Source organism: Salminus brasiliensis, chromosome 21 (genome assembly GCF_030463535.1).
Source record: "Salminus brasiliensis chromosome 21, fSalBra1.hap2, whole genome shotgun sequence".
Taxonomy (NCBI): Eukaryota; Metazoa; Chordata; class Actinopteri; order Characiformes; family Bryconidae; genus Salminus; species Salminus brasiliensis.
In genome coordinates this window covers 3,799,360-3,818,128 of record NC_132898.1, presented here as the reverse complement: position 1 = coordinate 3,818,128, position 18,769 = coordinate 3,799,360, and the positions used below count along the sequence as shown (strand labels likewise).

Genomic DNA, 18,769 nt, shown 5'->3' with positions numbered 1-18,769 from the left:
ACAAACGCCCTGGATTTTAGCAAAGAGAGAGAGAAAACACAGCTCCAGCCGGAGCACTCTGGTTTCTGTTTAAGTGAAACTTCGTGCAGACGGGTGATCAATCAAATCAGTGCACTGCTCATGTTAAAATAGGCTGAGTGGAGTGCATCATTCTTCTTCACTAGAAATAAAGGAGGAGGCTGGATCCTGGAGAGTGGCCTGAGAACTTAATGAACACATAGTAGAGATGTGCAATAATATCAGAATCATATCAAAATTGGTAATTGCTGACTATCAATAATAATGAAATTATAGGCATCAGACAGATGTTCCGATTTTGACAGGTATTTTAAACCAGAGCAGAACTAACAATTTTATTCATCTTACTAATTTGAAACACATATAACATAAATAAACAAAATATTATTTACACTATATGACCAAATGTTTGTGTACACTTTTTCTAATGAATGCATACAGTTACTTTAAGTTGCACCAGTTGCTGACACAGACGTGCAAATGTACACACACAGCTTGTCTAGTCCATCTAGAGAAATGCTGCCAATAGTATAGGACTCTCTGGAGCAGATAAACACGAACCAATTGGCACCATGACAAATACCAGGCATGAGTTAGAGAGGTATAAAGCCCCCCAGCACTGAGCTGTGGAGCAGTGGAACTGTGTTCCCTGGAATGGTGGACGGTGCTCCATCCAGTTCTTTTAGGGTGAGTTGGGTAGTTAAGAATGAGGTGGGGTGGTGCATCATCCAACATACTGACCTCACTAAAGCTCTTGTTGCCGAATGCAATCAAATCTTTACAGCGATGATCCTCCTGAAACGCTAAGGCCAGAAATCTGCATCCCTTACACACTACTCGCTTCTCTCTACAGCTGTCGACTCTAAATGGCGGAAAATAAATAACTTTTGCTCAAATAACAACTGTCTCCAAAACCAGGAAGACAAAAAATATGATAGGCCTCACTTTTGTCCTACTTATGCCTTCACCAATAAGATTGAAGGGCAGGACTTCCTGTAACACAACCGCCTATCATTGACCATTACAACACCTCATATTTATACCAGCACAACATATTTCCCTTTCATATTTAAACCAGTGAGCCATCTCCTTCTCTGATGATCTCTCCATTTCCCATCACTTCCCATCACAGAAGGTCTGTGACACATGGCTGCTCATCTGTCCACCTCATTTCCACACAGCTATGTGCTGGTATTTGGAGATATATACAGTTCTCACTTCAGAGCCACACATCATTACAGTGGTGGTTTACCGTTCTGTGACAGGGTACACAGTTGGTACAGTAAACATTGGTAAAGTAGAGTGACTCAGACTTAAGAAAAACAAACTTGTGGCCTCCGTGTTTGACATACAATCGATATTGCTCCTTTAAAGCATAGGTCCTTCATATCAGGATGATGCAGGCAGTAGCTGCCTGGCCAAAGCCTCGGAATAATTAAAAAAACTTCACTCATTATTTTCTATTACTTTCCGGTACTGTAAAAAAGAGGCAAAAATGAGATCTAATTGCAAGGTCTGCAAGAACAAACTGTATCGTTTGGAAAAACGATTATGCTGTAGACGAAAGCTTGAGGACCGTACTCATCAGTGTGGTTCCAGTGTGTCGCGTCCTTTTGCCAGCCATTTCAGTCAATAGATTAACTGTCTATGCATAATTCAGACACATTGTTCAGACTGCCGCCAGTCTGCATTGCTCACTTGTCAATCATTAAGACTTTTATTGTTTACCTTATTGTATAGCATCCATGTTAATCTTAGAGCTGCTTATTTTTCTGGCGGCTAGGCTGGCCTAACAAGTCACTTCTTGTCATTGTGCCTGGAGAAGAGTAGGATGGTGACATTTAGTAAAAAAAATGGTGCCAATCAGTACTGGGAAGAATTTGTGGGAAAGTTTCTTAATGCATTGGCATTTTAGCAGCTTCTGTCTTGTTAACTAGGATAACTTGTGGCCTCACAGTAGGGCTGCATGATATTGGGAAAAACTGAAAATTGCAATATATATATATATATATATATATATATATATATATATATATATATATATATATATATATATAATTTTTTTTTTTTTTCTTTTTTTTTTTTCTTCAGCTAAATATGTTGCAGTATTAAAAATAGAAACAGAAATAAGAGATACAACATGTCATAACATTAACAATGCCCTTAATAATTGGAGTAAAATAAATAATACTGGGCAAGTACATATCTGGTATATATTATATCTGCCTCTGATAGATATGGCAGGGAAAATAAGAACAGTGGGAATTTTCCTTTTGTATCAAGCAGCAATATATATATATATATCTTTTAAAGGTCTAAAAAACTTTCACTTGATAAAACCAACTAATAGCACACTAATTCACACTCACGTCTCTCTATTACCAACATGGTTGTTCACAGAGCCAAAAGTAGTTCTATGGCATCCCTCGATGAACCATTTTTCAGTTTGTTTAGTGTCATGGTGGGTCTGGAGTCACTGGGCACAAGGCAGGAAACCCCTCTGTACAGGACGCCCTGCCATCACAGGGTAGGTTCTTCACACATCTCATTTACATCAACGGTTCTTTCAAAATAATCTGCTGAAAATTTGTTCTTCTGTGGCATCACTTCAAAGAATTTCTCTCTGGGCTGCCATGTGCTTAAGCAATCGAGTGCTAAGCAGGGTTCTTATCATTAAGGTAAACTACATTAGAATTAGGGCATAAAAGCATAGAGTTTTGATGTTGTCAGTGTGTGAAGAATGATCTAGAAGTGAGAAAATAACTATAGCTTTGCCCTCATCTGTATTCTCCTGCACTCATCTGAAGCTGCTGCTCGCGGCTAGCTCTCGAGTAATCAATCATGGTGATGGTGCTGGAGAAACGTGCATCACTCCTTTACTAATTTGCACTGCCATTAGAATAACTCACTCTGAAGCCCCTTCCTACTGTCCACACTCTAATCACGGCATTAAGAGCTACGATCTATTTGCACTAGTCATCGTATGATATATGATTATGTGCATTAAAGTATTTAGCATGAAAACTAACCATTTAACCAGATGATTTAAATGTTTCTGGAATGAATTTTCCTTCAATTTTCATACAAACAGTTTTCAAGTTATTCCTGTTAAGCTGAAACTTTGAATCAAAAGTCTAAAAGTGGTCATATTCCTATCATTTTGAAAATGACAAGGTGATAATTTAGGACAAACACCAGTCACTAAACACAAATATTCAATAAAAAGATGAAACGGCGTGAAAAAGAGCAGCAAGCAGTGTCGTGCATGGATTTGCAGGATGCTGTATTTAATCCTCTGACTGGCTGCCAAGTGCTGGCCAAAAAAACAGGACCAGGCAAGCCTAGTTTGGGCTGTAAAGCATTTGTCATACAAGCATGACCGATATTTCAGTAATGGGGAGGCAGTAATTCATGTGCAATCCTTCTTATTAGAAATAATAAGAGTATTATTAGAGTAATTTAGACTCATAAGTAATGTCCAGTGTTTCAAACCTGGCATCAAATGTGATATCTATTGTAATTCATGTAACATTTCATGTGACCCTGCCTAATAATAGACGCAAAACACTTCCTCAGAGCCTGAAAAGCTGTTGTGGGAAGACAAACCAGTGGCACATTTGATGAGCAATGTTCCAAAAAACTGCAGGTATCACCCTGTTATTTGTGAAGACGTTAAAGTGTGAATAAACTTGAAATAATCTTTTTATTTACAAATATTTTTACAGACACTCCTTGTAGCACATAATAACAAGTAATAAAACAAGTGATCTGTCCAACAAAATCCATTTAATCCTGATAAATGACAATCTGCTGCATTTGCAAATCACTAAGCCCAACCTCCGCACACTTGGTTATTTAACATGCATTTTTCTAATGTTCCAAGAGGGTGGGAGACCAGCTGACATTGATGGTGGATCTATTTTTAAGAAGCAAAAAGCTTTGCACTTAAAAATGCACGTTCACTTTGCTTGATCTGAACTAAAGTCAACACAAATAATTGAAAACAGTCAGTTCTATAACCATGACAGACCTACTTACAATAATATTACAGTACAATAATAAAAAACACATTAAACAACTCAACTTTGGGTTATGTTACCTCTCGTCTAAACAATAAATGAATTTCTGCAATCAAAACTATCTTTGCAGGTAAATACAGTAGGTGACTACAGGCCAGATGATCCCGGTTGACCAGAGATAATCAAGAGGGCTTGTAGGTGTAGTGTGAAATGGGCCTGGCTTATGACCTAGGTCCCTACTTTAATGTGAATGTAATGGAGGTCAAATTTAGAAACAACTCTCTGTGGAACTGTCAAACACAAAATAACTGAAATGTTCTGAAAGGGTTAACTGAAAGAGCTTTTAACTGCTTCTTAAATGACCCTGAAGGTGATTGTGAAATCCTTAAGGACGAGGACAGGAAACAGCACACCCAGATAATCTGAACTCAATGTCCAGGCATAGCATTTCCCTCTACTCACAGGTGAATGGCGAGAGATCCACCTCATTCACACTGTAGCTCTGGCCCTTTTGCTCTGTGTGTGACTTGGCATGCTAATCATAGGCCAGGTGCCAGTCCTGAGTCACCTCTAGTGCAGATTAGCATGGGCTGGCACGGTAAGCAGCTACTCTGCACGTAGCGGGGGATGGCGGACACCTCCAGCATGGAGCTTTGAAGTGTTGCCACATGGCACTGACCACACACGTGCTGAGAACACCACAACATGCCCCAGAGCTCCCACCTGGAGGAATGTGTAAAGTGGCGTGCAGAGTGGCACACCTGGGCCCAGGTGGGAACAGAGATGGAAAAGTCCTCCTGCAAGGTTATCACAAATACAGTATGTTTACTCTTTTAGGAGGTAGTACTTTAATTTGGCTACACTGGAGGGTTTTCGAGCATGAACTGCCCATTTCAGGTCCTGCCACAGCACCTCAATAGGATTCAAGTCTGAACCTGGCCACTTTAAAACCTTAATTTTGTTTCTTTTGAGCCATTCAGCAGTGGACTTGCTTGTGTGCTTTGGCTCACTGTCCTGCTGCATAACCCAACCGCACTTAAGCTTTAGGTCAAGAACTAGCGGGTGGACATTCTTCTTCAGGATTTTCTAAGAGAAAATTGAATTCATGATTATGCCAAGTCATCCCGGCCCTGCAAGAGCAAAGCAGCCCCAGGCCATCATACTTGCCACCATGTTTGACTGCAAGTATAACATTTTTAGGGTGGAGTGCAAGGTTAGCTTTATACCAGATGCAACAGGACCCAGGTCTTCCACTTCTGACTTATTAGTCTAAAGAATATTACCCCAGAAGTCTTGCGGGTCATTTAGATTTTTAATTTCTTCAGAAGTGGTATGTACTATGCAGTTTTCCCATGGAGGCCATTTTTCCCAGTGATTTTCTTATTGTGGAATGGTGCATGTTGACCAAGTTTACTATAAATGCTTTGTGTTGTCAACATAACAATATACAGCAAGTTAGACACTGTATAGTTAGCAAAACTCAACAATAACTGTGCAATGGATCAAATGCATGACAGTGCATTAACATTCATATTCGCACAGCTACGTGATATTTCTTAGTAATACCAGTTGGATAGCTGTTATAAAGTAAAGCCCTCTGCGGCAAAGCATTCTTATAAAAAATGTCACCGCTTCACATCTCTGAATGTGATTTTTCTTTGGGAGATTTTTGGGACATTTTGCCTCAAAGACTCATGAAGCAATGCTGCATGCTCCTCTGAGCGATTTGGAAGAAGGCTCCTTATACATTATCCGAGTATTAGTTTTTTAAAGGTCAGTGGAAGCAGAAAGCTGGCCTGGCAATCCTCTGCAATGTGAACTTTGCTCACATAAAAGAAAACTGTTTGAAAATGCCAACCATTGGGTACTAGCTCTTACTGAATATGGTTAGATCTCTTCTATACAGTATGCTATTAATATCTGGAATGAGCATTTATAAACGGTCTGGAGATTAAGTCTCAAATTTTGCAAGTCTCTACACTATATATATAGTATATTGTCACTGCCGCGCGCGCAAAAAAAATTGTATATATTAAAATAAAATAGTATATATTATATATTATAGTACAATATTATATAACAGCTGAGATCAGTTTAGGACACCAAAAATAATAATGAATACATACCAATATGATTAAAAATTACTATAAACAGAGAATTATTGCATATTTATTTCAGTTATTATTATTGTGACATAATGTAAATCTGCCCTGCGGCCATCAGACGTAAATCTGACATCAGAAACGTCAGTTGAATTTTTGTTGAAAATGAAAACGATGGTGATGTCAAAACCCAATGTTGTTCAGACGTTGAATTTTCTGGTTAGAAATCAAATAGCATCTATCAATGTTGCTGGATGCAAGCTGGATACCAGCTGTTCTTTACACTGTATCAAACTTTCATGATGAATGGACCAAAAGAAATGCCGTAAAATGACATGGAATAAAATCTTTTTACTTCCACTGAGAGGTATTTTTTCCCTCCTTTTATAAACTTTTGTAAAACTTTGAAGATGAAGATCAGAAATCAACTAACTGAGCTGTTTTCTTAGTTTCTTAGAACCATAAACCTTGGTAACTACTCCCTCCATCCTTCAGCCTGGTGAAAGGTCAGTGAATAAACATGGTGCGACATCAGCTGTAGCAAACATGATTTGAGTGGCTTTAAACCCATTTTCCATACTCTGCATCCTTTTCTTACTAGAACGTGCTGCATGCTGTGTCCTCACCTCACCTTGACTTAAGCTCAGCCCGTGTCTAATAAGGTCAGTGAAAGCTCTACTACAAAAAAAAAAACTCTACTACATCACTCCCCTCTGTGAAGTAGTTCGGCATTCACTATGCTAGCAAAGCAGTGATCCAACACATGCAGCTTCAAGAAGGCAAAATGCCAATGCTCTCTTTTAGTAGGTGTGATTCAAAGATCACCTTTAGTTACTGATAAAAGGGTGCAAATGCTATTTCATAACAACAATTCCACAAAATATCATGGAGGTATGATCCTCGCACACCAGAGAGCCCAATTTAATAAAGTCTGTACGTTACAGAGTGCAAACAGGCGAATGCAAGCAAGATTTACAGTGTAATAGTGCTAAATTGATATTATAGAATTCAATGTTTCAAATGATGACAAATGTTGTCATAATGTCATCAGTCATACGTAAAATTATCAGTTTTATAGTAAATGTATTTATCCTGAAAAAATACTGCATCCATTTTAAATCCCAAAACATCAACTTTTAAAAGGGACCGATAGTGTGGAATGAAATTGAGGGGCAGGTAGTGTAGAATAAAATTTCCATAATAGCAACAAGGCTCAATAACAGTGTAACGACACATTTAAATCAATACACAATGTCATTTGACATTCTCACAACATTTTAAACAAAATTATTGATCAAAGAAAAGCAAGGAACGTATGAGACGCTAGTCGCAGATTACGCAGAACATGCTGGTTTATCTTGCCGTAGTTTAATAATGAGGGGAAGTGACAAACCGTGAATCTCAAACACTGTTGTTGGCCCTCCTTAAAAGAAAATCCAGCAGAATCAGAACAGAGCAGTAAAATGAGCCAATCCCAGATCCACAAATCCTCTGAAGTGGCTAAAAGCTAACACTAAGTCAACAAAAGGAAGGACGGTTATGCGGTGCGTGGGAGCCTCTGGAGCTGCTAAAGGCTAACGGTAAGCTGACCGAAGCAAGGACTGATGCTGTTGTCTGGCATGTGTGTTGCTAAGCAAATATAGGCTAGGCTAGGCTATGCATCTATTGTATGTATTGTAGGTGAAAAGGAAAATGGATGTTTTTCAGTCTGAGACAAGGTAACAGGGTGGCTTAAAAAGCTACATCTGAGCATTTCTCACCACAACCAAAGTCACAACCTACTATTTATATATCAAAGAACAACTTAAATACAACCCTAAGTACTTAAATAATAAATGCATTCTTTTACACCTTCATGGTGTCGCTGTTTGGCTTCCAAATGTTATCTGTGTGATTTTAGGTCAAGCACTCCTATCATAACTGTTTTCCCCTCTGCCACCTCTTAACTAAATTACTAACACTACACTAGGAAGAAACTCTTCACTGAGAAAGAATACAGCAGTATGTCTGCAATAGAAGCGCTCTCAGTGATGAGCATGTAAGGTTAAACAGCATCAGAAAACAAATCCAAAGCCACTTTCACGCTTTGACGCAGTCTTTACAAAGACGGCCGCATTATCATCCTAACAGTGACACACAACACGAAGGCTCACAAAGGAGTCATCTGAACGGAGGCCAGGCTGTTCTAAAGCTCCTTACATGCTGTTTCTTTTCCAAGAGACGAAAAGAAAGCTTATTGTTGGGGAAATGTGAAACATGCCTGAGTACAATGGGTTACATTGTAGTACGCAGTCCTTGGGTACGCTGTTGATATTGGAGGCTGTTCTGTGGTATTTCTACTTCTACCAGAAATCCGTAACTAAAATGGTACGCAAATGTTATTTGTTGTAGAAAAGCACATTTCTGCAGCTACACGTGTTTGATGGTTTTAGATTAAATGCACCAGTTTATAAACGTATTGTGCAAATGAGAAACCAGCAGCGATTTGTGTGCCAGCTGCTTTCAACAGCCTGGCGGTAAACACAACACCTATTACAGAGAAAGCATATTTAACAATATTCTTTTTAATCTAAGACCAGGACGAAATGTAGCACACTGATCCTATCTGAGCTTGTCAGTATCAGAGGACTGTGGCTGTAATGATATTTAAAGCGTACAACTTACAAAGGTGAAAAACAGGGGGGGGGGAACTGTGTGTTACAGTGACTCATTTTCAAGTTTGTGGTAAAGTTACAGTTTCTCAGGTCATCACAATTCTGCAATCAAATTAATGGACATTGTATTCATGACTACATTTCAGCCACCTAATCTTCATTTTTTTTAAACAACTGTCACGTTCACATGTGATGTACACACTGTTTACCACTGATCATGGTAAATCACTTACATAATATGACACAAACATGCTCTTCTTCTACACAGAAAATTAAGCCTGTCCTTCTCTTGTTGTTCAAGTGTGTTTCATTTTTTATATGCAATTCACATGATTAGAAACTCACAGTTGAAGATCTGAATATAACTATCTTAAGGACAGCCGTGGCTGGACCTTTATTGACCTTTATTGTGTTGATTCTTGGGACAAGCATCAACGGCTGAGGTGCCCTTAAGCAAGACACCTAACCCCCAGTTGCTCCCTGGGTGCTGAAAGGCCCACCCACTCCTCTGGTTGTATGCTCTCACAGCCCTAATCACTAGTGTAAGTGTGTGTGTGTGTGTGTGTGTGTTAACTGAAATGGATGAGCTGAATGTGGAAAGTGTGCTCCTATGAATGAACTCACACAAACTTATACATTCCTTCTCAGACTAGGAGGTGGTAAGTTGTTATGTTTACCTTTACTGTGGGTTTTTTGGTGGAGAACCCTCGGAACCATCCTAAAACAGAAAGACAACATGTGTTAAGAGATTTAACAATTGAACACACAGCACTTCAAGCATAATCTTCAAAATATGTACTGTACTGTAATCAGATAATGAAAAAATAATTACAGCTAATTACAATTATAATAATGAATAATGAAACTATAAACAGAACCCTCACTCACGTAATCATTCATTCACTTGCACTTCTATTTTTATACATATATGTCCCTACATTCTGATTTCTTATTGTTTAGAAAACCAATTTTATTAAACTCATAGGAAATACCAAGAGGAATTCCAATCCTGGAAGTTTTTATCCTTGAAAGCCTGGAAACCATCACTGAAACTACCTACCTGTTAAGCACATGCATCATTTACAGCTACAGAAGGTCCAATCAACCTAGCAAAAGCCCTAAGCTTTAAATACACCTCAGATTTCCCATTGCACCTCACTTCAGACCGCCAACAGATGATAAGCGTTTTGTGCTTTGCTCACTGCACGGCTGAATGCACAGTACAGATAAGCATTTTCAGCAGTGCAGTAGTCAAGACCAGTGGAGCCAAGTCAAAAAGGAGGCTGGAAATGACTGAGTCAAGACCAAGATTTTGTTGTAACTGAGTCCGGGTCAAGATGGAGACAAAGGAGAATGTGAGAGCAAGACGAGAATTATGCACGAGAATAACGCAACCAACTAAATGTATCTCAAAAAGAAACAAAGGAAGATTCTGGCCCTGGTTGACTTTTGTAAAAGTGACTTTGGCCGCCTTTAAAAGCCAACAAACAATGCATTTTGTCATTAGCTGCATTTTGGAAGGTCGGTAGCAAATGAGTCTTGATTGAATTTGATTGAGGTCATGATGACTTTTTTCATTATTACATTAAATTAAAACCAAAGCGATCAGCTTTCCTCCGAATGTGTTGGCTTCCCAACAATACCACACTCGAAAGCACAGCTTGAAAGCAGGTTGTTGCTGGCTTTATATGTATTAGAAAAGACGCGTGTTACCCTCCTAGTGTCGGGAGCATTGCCAGTGCTAGGAGTAGTTACAAACGGGTGGGTTAATTTGCAGTACCAAAATCTGATAAACTAATTTCATTGTGTAGTGCAGCAAAACACGATGCTTGTTCTCACACAGACTCAAAACCCAGTTTGTAGCACAGATAAAAGCTTAAAATAATACCCTTATTTTCCAGCCACCTAGCTGTGCTTGTGTGGATGGGTGAACAAAACACAGAGAAAAGAGACTACAGTTTTAAAAATATCCTGATACGTGTGGACAGGGCCTTAAAATACAAGGAAGCTTTGCCTCTGAGTTAAGTACTTCTACCTCTAGGATAAGTGCTCTGAACTCAAGTAAATTAGCTTTGTTTCCCAATGTTTGCCAAATCTTAATAATAGCTGTATTTGGTTAGATTAAATATGTAGCCAGTAATGTCAGCACCTACAGTACAAACCAATAGATTTATCTCTCTCAGAGGAGGAATGAGAAACTAGATGAAGCAGTATGAGGGTGGTGAACAAGCAGAGAGATGGACAGAAACTGAAACAAACAGCTTAGGGCAATGTAAAAAGCAGAATACAAGAAGTGTATTATTGAACAACAGGAATCAGGCTGTTTATCCTAAGATGTCCCTCTAATTTTGCACTGTATGTACTGTGTGTCAGTTTTCCCCAAGGTAGACCTTGTCTGCAAGACTTGCCTATGGCCAATGCCTATCATCATATAGAAACAGCTGGCTAACATGCAGGCAATGCAGATAAACTGGATCAAAGTATGTCCTAAATCCCACTCTGAGCGTCTTTATCTGCATAAACTTGACAAATGTCAGTGCACATCTCCCAAGACTGTATATCCACAGATCCAATAAACCGACCACACTGTAGACCCTGTTCTAAATGAGCAGGGAAAAGCTGCCTGAGCCGTCCATATGACAGGCTTTCAAGTCACCAAAGCAGTGGCTTATATAGTGAGGGTCACCAGATGGCTGCTTAGTTCATACAGATGATACAGGATCAGAGCCAGTGATGCAAAAGGTCTACCACACTGAGATGACAGCCACCAAATATGCATCTAATATGTCCAAGCTGCATTGTCACAACTCCTCTTTGCTAATGAATGCATTTGAGCAGCAAGCTTTTTGGTAGATCTATGAGCTTCAACTTTCGTCATAGAACGTTATAAATGCTAACTCACAAAGCCTAGGGTTAAACTACCTGATATGTACTGTTTCTATCCCCAAAGGTCTCAGGACCTCATGTGTTCTTTTCACAAAATCACAGTAAAATCGGTTGAACCTACAGCATTACATAAGTCAGAATCTAACACACAACCCTGTGCTATAAAGAAACAAGTCACCACTGCTGCATTAGCATCCTTGCCCAAAGGCCCAACAGTGGCATCTTAGCGGCCTTGGGTATTGAACCCACAACCCATTGCTGTAGCCAAAAAGCCACCACTGCTGCATTAACATCCTTGCTCAAAGGCCCAAAAGTGGCATCTTAGCGGCTTTGGATATTGAACTCACAACCCAGTGCTATAATTAACAAGCCACCATTGCTTGTGATCAATAATCCAGTGCTATAACCAACAAGCCACCACTGCTGGGTAAACAGCCTTGCTCAAAGGCCCAAAAGTGGCACCTTAGCAGCTTTAGACATCAAATCCACATCTCTATAATCCATAACCCAGAGCCATTACCACCAAGCTGAATCACAACCAACATGTTTTTTTCATTATATTTTCCATAACATAAGCTCTTTTTTATGTGTGCGACATTAACACCCTCATCAGGAGAGTCATCCGTGACAGCCTTTCTCTTGCAAGTGACAGAAGAAATTCAGCAACCTCAAATAGACTACAGTGACTGGCACACCACTCTAATTTCTCTCTCTGTCTTAAGTCTATGTCGTTTCATCTCCGTCCTGGTAAAAAGAGTCATTAGACATGCTTCATCCAATACCTCATGACTATAGAGCAAGCTGAAGGACTCATTCCAAATCTAATTCAGCCATAAGCTGATGGTCCTGTTCAATCTCATTTATCGATTTCTCCATTTCAATCTCTGGTCCTTGTCTGAGTCTGTCTTTGTCTGGAAGAATCTATCTGGTCCCTCAGACACCCAGTCATCTTGCCTGAAACTGAAAATGGTATAAACAAGCACTGGCTTTCATTGAAACCAGGGACCTTCTCTTATCAGTAGTACTTTTTTCTTTTAAAGAATATAATAAAAATATGGCCTATTTCATATGGACTTACTGTAGTAAATAAAGACCTATGACTGGGATATTCTTAGTTTGAAGCAGATGAGAGAACCAGAAGTGGCAAAACAGCAAAGGACAACAGCAGGAAAGAGAGGAGCTGAGTCATTTACGGTTGGGGTGATGTCAGGGAGAGGGAGTAGGGGAAGGCAAGAGAGAAAAGGTTGAGATTGAATTTTACCCAGTAAACATTTCCTGTATTGACTGTGGATCGTCACGCTGGTCCGACCACGCTCCTCTGATGACTTAATGCATTAATGTGACCATTTGCTACCAACTGGCCATGACAACAGCAGAAAATATTCATGACCGGCTGGCTGCGCTGCACGCACCTGTGGCCATCTGTCCCAAACGGGATGCAGCACCTGCCGCACTAATCATCCACAGTCTGTATTTGTTAGCGCTCTTCCCACATGGCTTTTGACCAGGCCAGAGATTAACTGCAAAATTAAGTGGTTGCCAGTCAACATTAGGTGGTTCCACTATCTCTATCCATTTAGGTATTTGAACCTGCCAGTTAGCGGTAAGGCAGTAAGTAAGGCAGTCACTGTCTTGTAACTACTGATGTTGTAGCTTAGCTAGTATAATAAAATTCTGTTCACCACAGAATGAAGTTGAGCGACTGGTGTTGAAAAAATAAAAAGCTTTTCTGTGGTGTTGGATCTTAGGCCCACTCTCTACGCTAATCTTAGCTTAGCTAGCTAGATCTAAATATGGTGTTCATGATGTTTTTAGGCTAATCTTGACAATGAGTTCTTCCAGGTTTCCTAGCGCACCCTTCTTAAATGCAGAGTATGGCTTGTAACTCATTCACTCACTTATGTTTGGCAGACTAGAGATTTCTCACTAAGGGGTGATATTCTGAAAAGTTTCTATGCTTCCATGCGTGTCCTTCTTTATCTGGAATGACTCAACTAGTCCAATACACTTGCAGCTTGCACAGGCCTATTTGTTTTTTCACCCATTGTGTAGCATGTGACTTCACCAATCAGTGAGCTCCTACAGCACACCCTAGTCTGTGGCCCTCCTGAATGTAAATAGAGGAATAAGTTCATTTGGTCGTGTACTAGATCCCAAATGTATTGGATGAAAGTCAATCATTCCAGAGAACACAGTTCCACTGCTCCACAGCTCAATGCTGGGGGCTCGTATACCACTCTAGCTCATGCTTGGCATTAGGCATGGTGCCAAAAGGTTTATGTTTAGAGTGCTATTCTGATGGTATTATGAAAATACTTCTCTACAGGGACTAGACAAGCTGTGTATGTGTGTGCATTTGATCTCTGTCAGCAACGGGTGCAACCTAAAGTAGCTGAATGCTTTCGTTAGAAGAGGCGTTCACAAACATTCGACCATATAGTGTCCCTTATTAGTGTACTATAACTTACTGTTAGAGTCTGTTTATTCACTAGTAATTTAGAGCCTTTCTATTGGTCTATTCTTTCAGAATCCCTTACACAGTGTATGTAGCATCTACAGGGTCAATGGAGAAAACTAAATATGGACAAAAATAGAGATCCATGTTTTTCATTGCACAGCAGCGATATGTATCAAGGACATATATAACACACATATAAATACTGCTGATGCCCTTATGAGCTTTCACTCACTGCATGCTACCTGTAGTATTGTTTTAAGGTATCTTCACTGACTATACATCATAGAAACTGAAGCAAAAAAGCATTGTGTTGTTTCATGTTCCAGAGGCTAGCTGTAGGCAACAACTTTGATTTATTATCACGGTGCTGTTAGATGGTGTGGTGAATCTCCCATGAAGGAGACATTGGGTAACCACACAACTGAGTCTAGTGTGTGAGTGACAGCTGATGAAATGCATCGTCTGTCTCCCAACAGGGTTTCACTTGAGGGACTCGGGCTGTCAAGTCTGGGCTGTTATTTGCAGTTAGGATGGCAGCATGTCTATCATAAGTGTGGCTCGTTCTCTCAAACTTTCTGGACCTGAGGGATGACACGATCTCGTTCTGTTTCCCAACCCTTTTCAGTATTCAGCACTTCGACTGTAAAATTACTTTTGCAAAGGCTGAAAACATGAATTGACTGATTCCGGCACCTGGGAATCGCCAGGGAAAGCAGCGATATTTGGGTTCTGTGGTCCGTACCATGACGCGTAACGTGGCCCCCTGAGCAGTCCTATGAGCCAATCATCTACTGCTCCAGACTACTGGCCAATGACAAATCAAGAGTCTGGAGCTTTCAAAGGCTTCGATTTCACAGGGATCCATTACTCCTAAAGCACGGGACGGCAGGCAAACAATCAATGCGCTCAGTGAACTGCTCACCCCTGGAATCTGAGCTGTGATTATTCAGTGCTTCGAGGCCAAACCTACGCTTATCTCACCTACTGACTCAGAGCTTATCCACTGACCTGCAGGCACATTCTATTTGTCCAGCCATACACTGCTTATCATCACAATACTGCACAACAATGAAAGATCCGATCGTGTTTTACACTCCATCATGCTGTCACTGCTTTCAACTGATTGAGGTTGGAGTGTCACCCTGGTGTTAGCATTAGCGTTTAGACGTTTACAGTTGTTATTAGCATGTTTGGACCTTTATATTTGATTTACGTTCTGTACTGACAGGTTTAGTCTGCACTTTTATCAAAGCATGATAAAATACGGCAAAAGTTTGTGAGGAACACTGGACTCTTTGCACATTGTGTTTTGCACATACCTATTATTTACTTACAAAATAGCTGCTAAAGTACTGCACTAACCTGTGCTGCACTCTACTGTTTTTTACATAGTATCCACATTTTATTGCACAACCCTACTTCCCAATACTGTCTCAGTCTCTATTTTATTTATTTACACTTTCTAGTCTGCACTCTGTGTCTCGTCTGCACTGTCTGCATTGTGTAGTACTCGGTCTGCACTTGTTCTGTGTTGCATTTGTGTGTCTGTCTGCACTGTGTTGTGTTGCACCATGTTCCTGGAGGGCCGTTGTTTCGTTTCACTGTGTACTCTGTATATAGTTGAAATGACAATAAAGCCTCTTGACTTGACTTGACAAAACATTGTTGTGAGCTTTAGAAAATGTTGTTAGAAGTTAATTAGTTAAGGACAATGTCATCACATGTTTCTCTCGCTAACTACAAACAGATCATGTTTATCTCCAGTCAATACATCTTACAATACAGCAAATATATGGAGTGCCTAAAAATGTGCCTTATGTTATTATGTTAACATTAATTTGCTCCTTTTCACAGTATTTTACAATATAGAAGAGCACAGAAGGATCTCATCAGTAACACCACAGCTTTTGAATGAGTGGAGTTAAAGAAAAAAAGCTCCCTAAGCTCCCAGAGTTAAGGGCAACTCAACAGACTGAGACATATTTCTCTCCCACTTAAGAGGCAACACATCACTGAATGCAGGGCAGCAAGCTCCTGTGCCATCTTTCTTCCTGGAGGCCTCAAATGTCAGGCTGAAGCTGTGGACGGTGACAGTGAACGTGAATGAGCATTCTCTATGACTGACCTTTAAGTAGTGACATACGGCTACCAACCTGCTTCTCCTTCAGAAACCCAGAGGGCACTAAACATGGGTATGTAGCACTTGGAGAGCTGTGTGTTATGTTTCTGAGTGACAGGCCCTAAGCCAGTGTTTGTTTTTTCTGAAACCATTTCAGAAAGTGAATGATGAGTACCTCAGCTTGTCTGATTATGTGGAAATGCACATAATCTAGGGTAATCAATACCTCCAATCTAACCTCTTCCTGCAATTTCCTTGCTGATTGACTGATCTAAATTATTTTCCAACCTCAGGCATAAAATTCTTAATAATATTAGCATTTTTATTCAGACATGGGAGACCATCGACAGTAAATCGTGACAGGGTGGTAACCTGCACCCTAGAATGGCCACAGTTCTTCATCTGGTCAAGTTCATGACCTCATACACATACTAATCGATTTGAAATATAATTTTCTTTGCATTAATATTGCATGAATGTTTCCCTGTCTAACAATATATACAATCTTAAAGTATGTGAGGAACATGTGGAAATGCACATAATCTAGGGAAATCAATACCTCCAATCTAACCCCTCCCTGCAATTTCCTTGCTGTTTGGCTAAATGATCTAAATGATCTGCTCGATAGTACTTGTGTTGAGCACCCGGCAGCATTTCCACCTCCGCACCTCGATCTGAGCTCCAGCACAGACACATCGAAGCTGCCTCGTCCCTCATTGACAGAGTCAGCGTGGCTGCTCTTTCCCGGGAGAACAGAGCGTGGGCTTCAGCTCGAATCATTACGGTAGGGGAGGACAGCTATAGCTAATGTCACACTATCAGACTCATTATCTGAGAAGGCTAACGTGTCCAGGCCAGAATCCCCAGTGCAGCCTCATCTCAGAAATATCAATGATGCAACGGTGTGTCAGCGCGTTCAGCATGAAACCGGCCATTGGCAGCATCAGCAGACAAATTGGGCGTGTTCACAAAAACAAGCTAATGGAAACAACCCTTTATTTTGAAGTAATGCCAGCTAAATAACATAAATCAGCTGGCATTATTTAATCCACTATTATTACAGCTATTATCCACTAACTGCTATAAAGTATACATTACTATTCAATACTATGAAACAAATACATTAAGTAATGTGGAGTCATTCTACGCAAAGGGTGCCATTTCCATGTTACTATTTTCTAAGAATGCACAGCGTTAAAAAATATTTCCACACATTATCTTAGGCATAAAATGCTTATTAATATTCACATTTTTAGTCAGATATGGGAGCCATATTCACAATAACATGACGGGTGGTAAATGTCCTTCTAAAATGGCAGCAGATCTTCATGTGTTCAAGATCATGACCTAGCATATTTATGTATTTCAGATCATTAGTTAGTAACAACACTTGAATTCATAGCTTTAAGCTTTGAAAATGTGCTTGATGTATTACATCAAATATTGCAGATGCATATGGCACCCATTTCATAGAATGAACTACTGTATTTGAATGAGATAAGAAAGTCTTGACTTGTTTGTAATGAGTACATAGTTAACATGGCTAACATAAAGCACATGGCTAGTGCAGTAAACACTGGAATGGGATGCTACAAGTAAACAGGTGTAAGGATAAGTACTCATTATAATGATGTGTATATATTAATTCAGAGTATCTCGTTGTAAGATCACAGAACTCTTTCTATTTGATTTGTGATCCCTGTAGCCCTCCTGTACATCCTGAACCATCACACACATACACACAAAAGCACATGACGGCTGAATTTCCTTCGAGTGTGACTTACCCTCAAACTTCTCCAGGATCTGAACGGTCTCTCCGATCTCTAAAGTCAGACCATGAGACACGGAGCCCCGGAAGCTGCAGATCACTGCGAGAAGAGACAGGAAAAAAAGTAGAGGATGAGAAAGAGATCCAGCAAAGCGTGATGTTTAACATGACTGCTGCACTCAGTCACCTTCCTCCTGTTAGCATAAAGTCTTCAGAATATTACTCAGCGCTCTGCTGCTGGGACCTGAACAGTGGCAGTCAGTAAAAGTGGCATTACCATCTAACAGCAGGCTAAATCTGAATATTTGTGAATATACAGGTACATACAGGTTAGAGGTAATTACAGGCGAGTAACATTCAGTCAGTTTTGAGTAGCTTATTTTATACAGTGATGAATACAAAACAGACTGATTCAGTTCCCTGCCAGAAACAGTAGGAGGCACTAGTTATTACAGGAGTTGAACAATATGCCTTGTCTAACACTCCATCAAGGTCTATCCTTAACATGAATGCTAATGGATACCGCATAAAACTGGTAAAATTGGTTAAATCCTCTTGTGTTTCCATCACCCCATGAAAACTTTTTGAAAGGCTTTTTGGTCTTTTTATCACAAGAAAATTGCATTTCAATTAATTACATTTTACAACTGTTTGTTAAAGACATTTCCTCAGTTATATGTGTTCAGTTATATTACCCTTCTCTCAATATTGATCACATGAAGATCAAATATCCAGATGTTTTAAT

At 39.9% G+C, this 18,769-nt stretch overlaps 1 protein-coding gene across 4 annotated transcripts in view; it reads right to left on the bottom strand.

Annotated features, from left to right (window-relative positions):
* The window catches only part of dock3 (dedicator of cytokinesis 3), a 190,085-nt gene that overhangs the window by 129,916 nt on the left and 41,400 nt on the right, over positions 1–18,769 (bottom strand). For all 4 annotated transcript variants that reach the window (XM_072666454.1, XM_072666455.1, XM_072666456.1 and 1 more), the window contains exons 2-3: positions 18,041–18,124; positions 9,471–9,511 (exon numbers count right to left, since the gene is read on the bottom strand). In XM_072666454.1, coding sequence (XP_072522555.1) covers positions 9,471–9,511; positions 18,041–18,124 — 125 coding nt within the window. The remainder of the gene's footprint in view (positions 1–9,470; positions 9,512–18,040; positions 18,125–18,769) is intronic.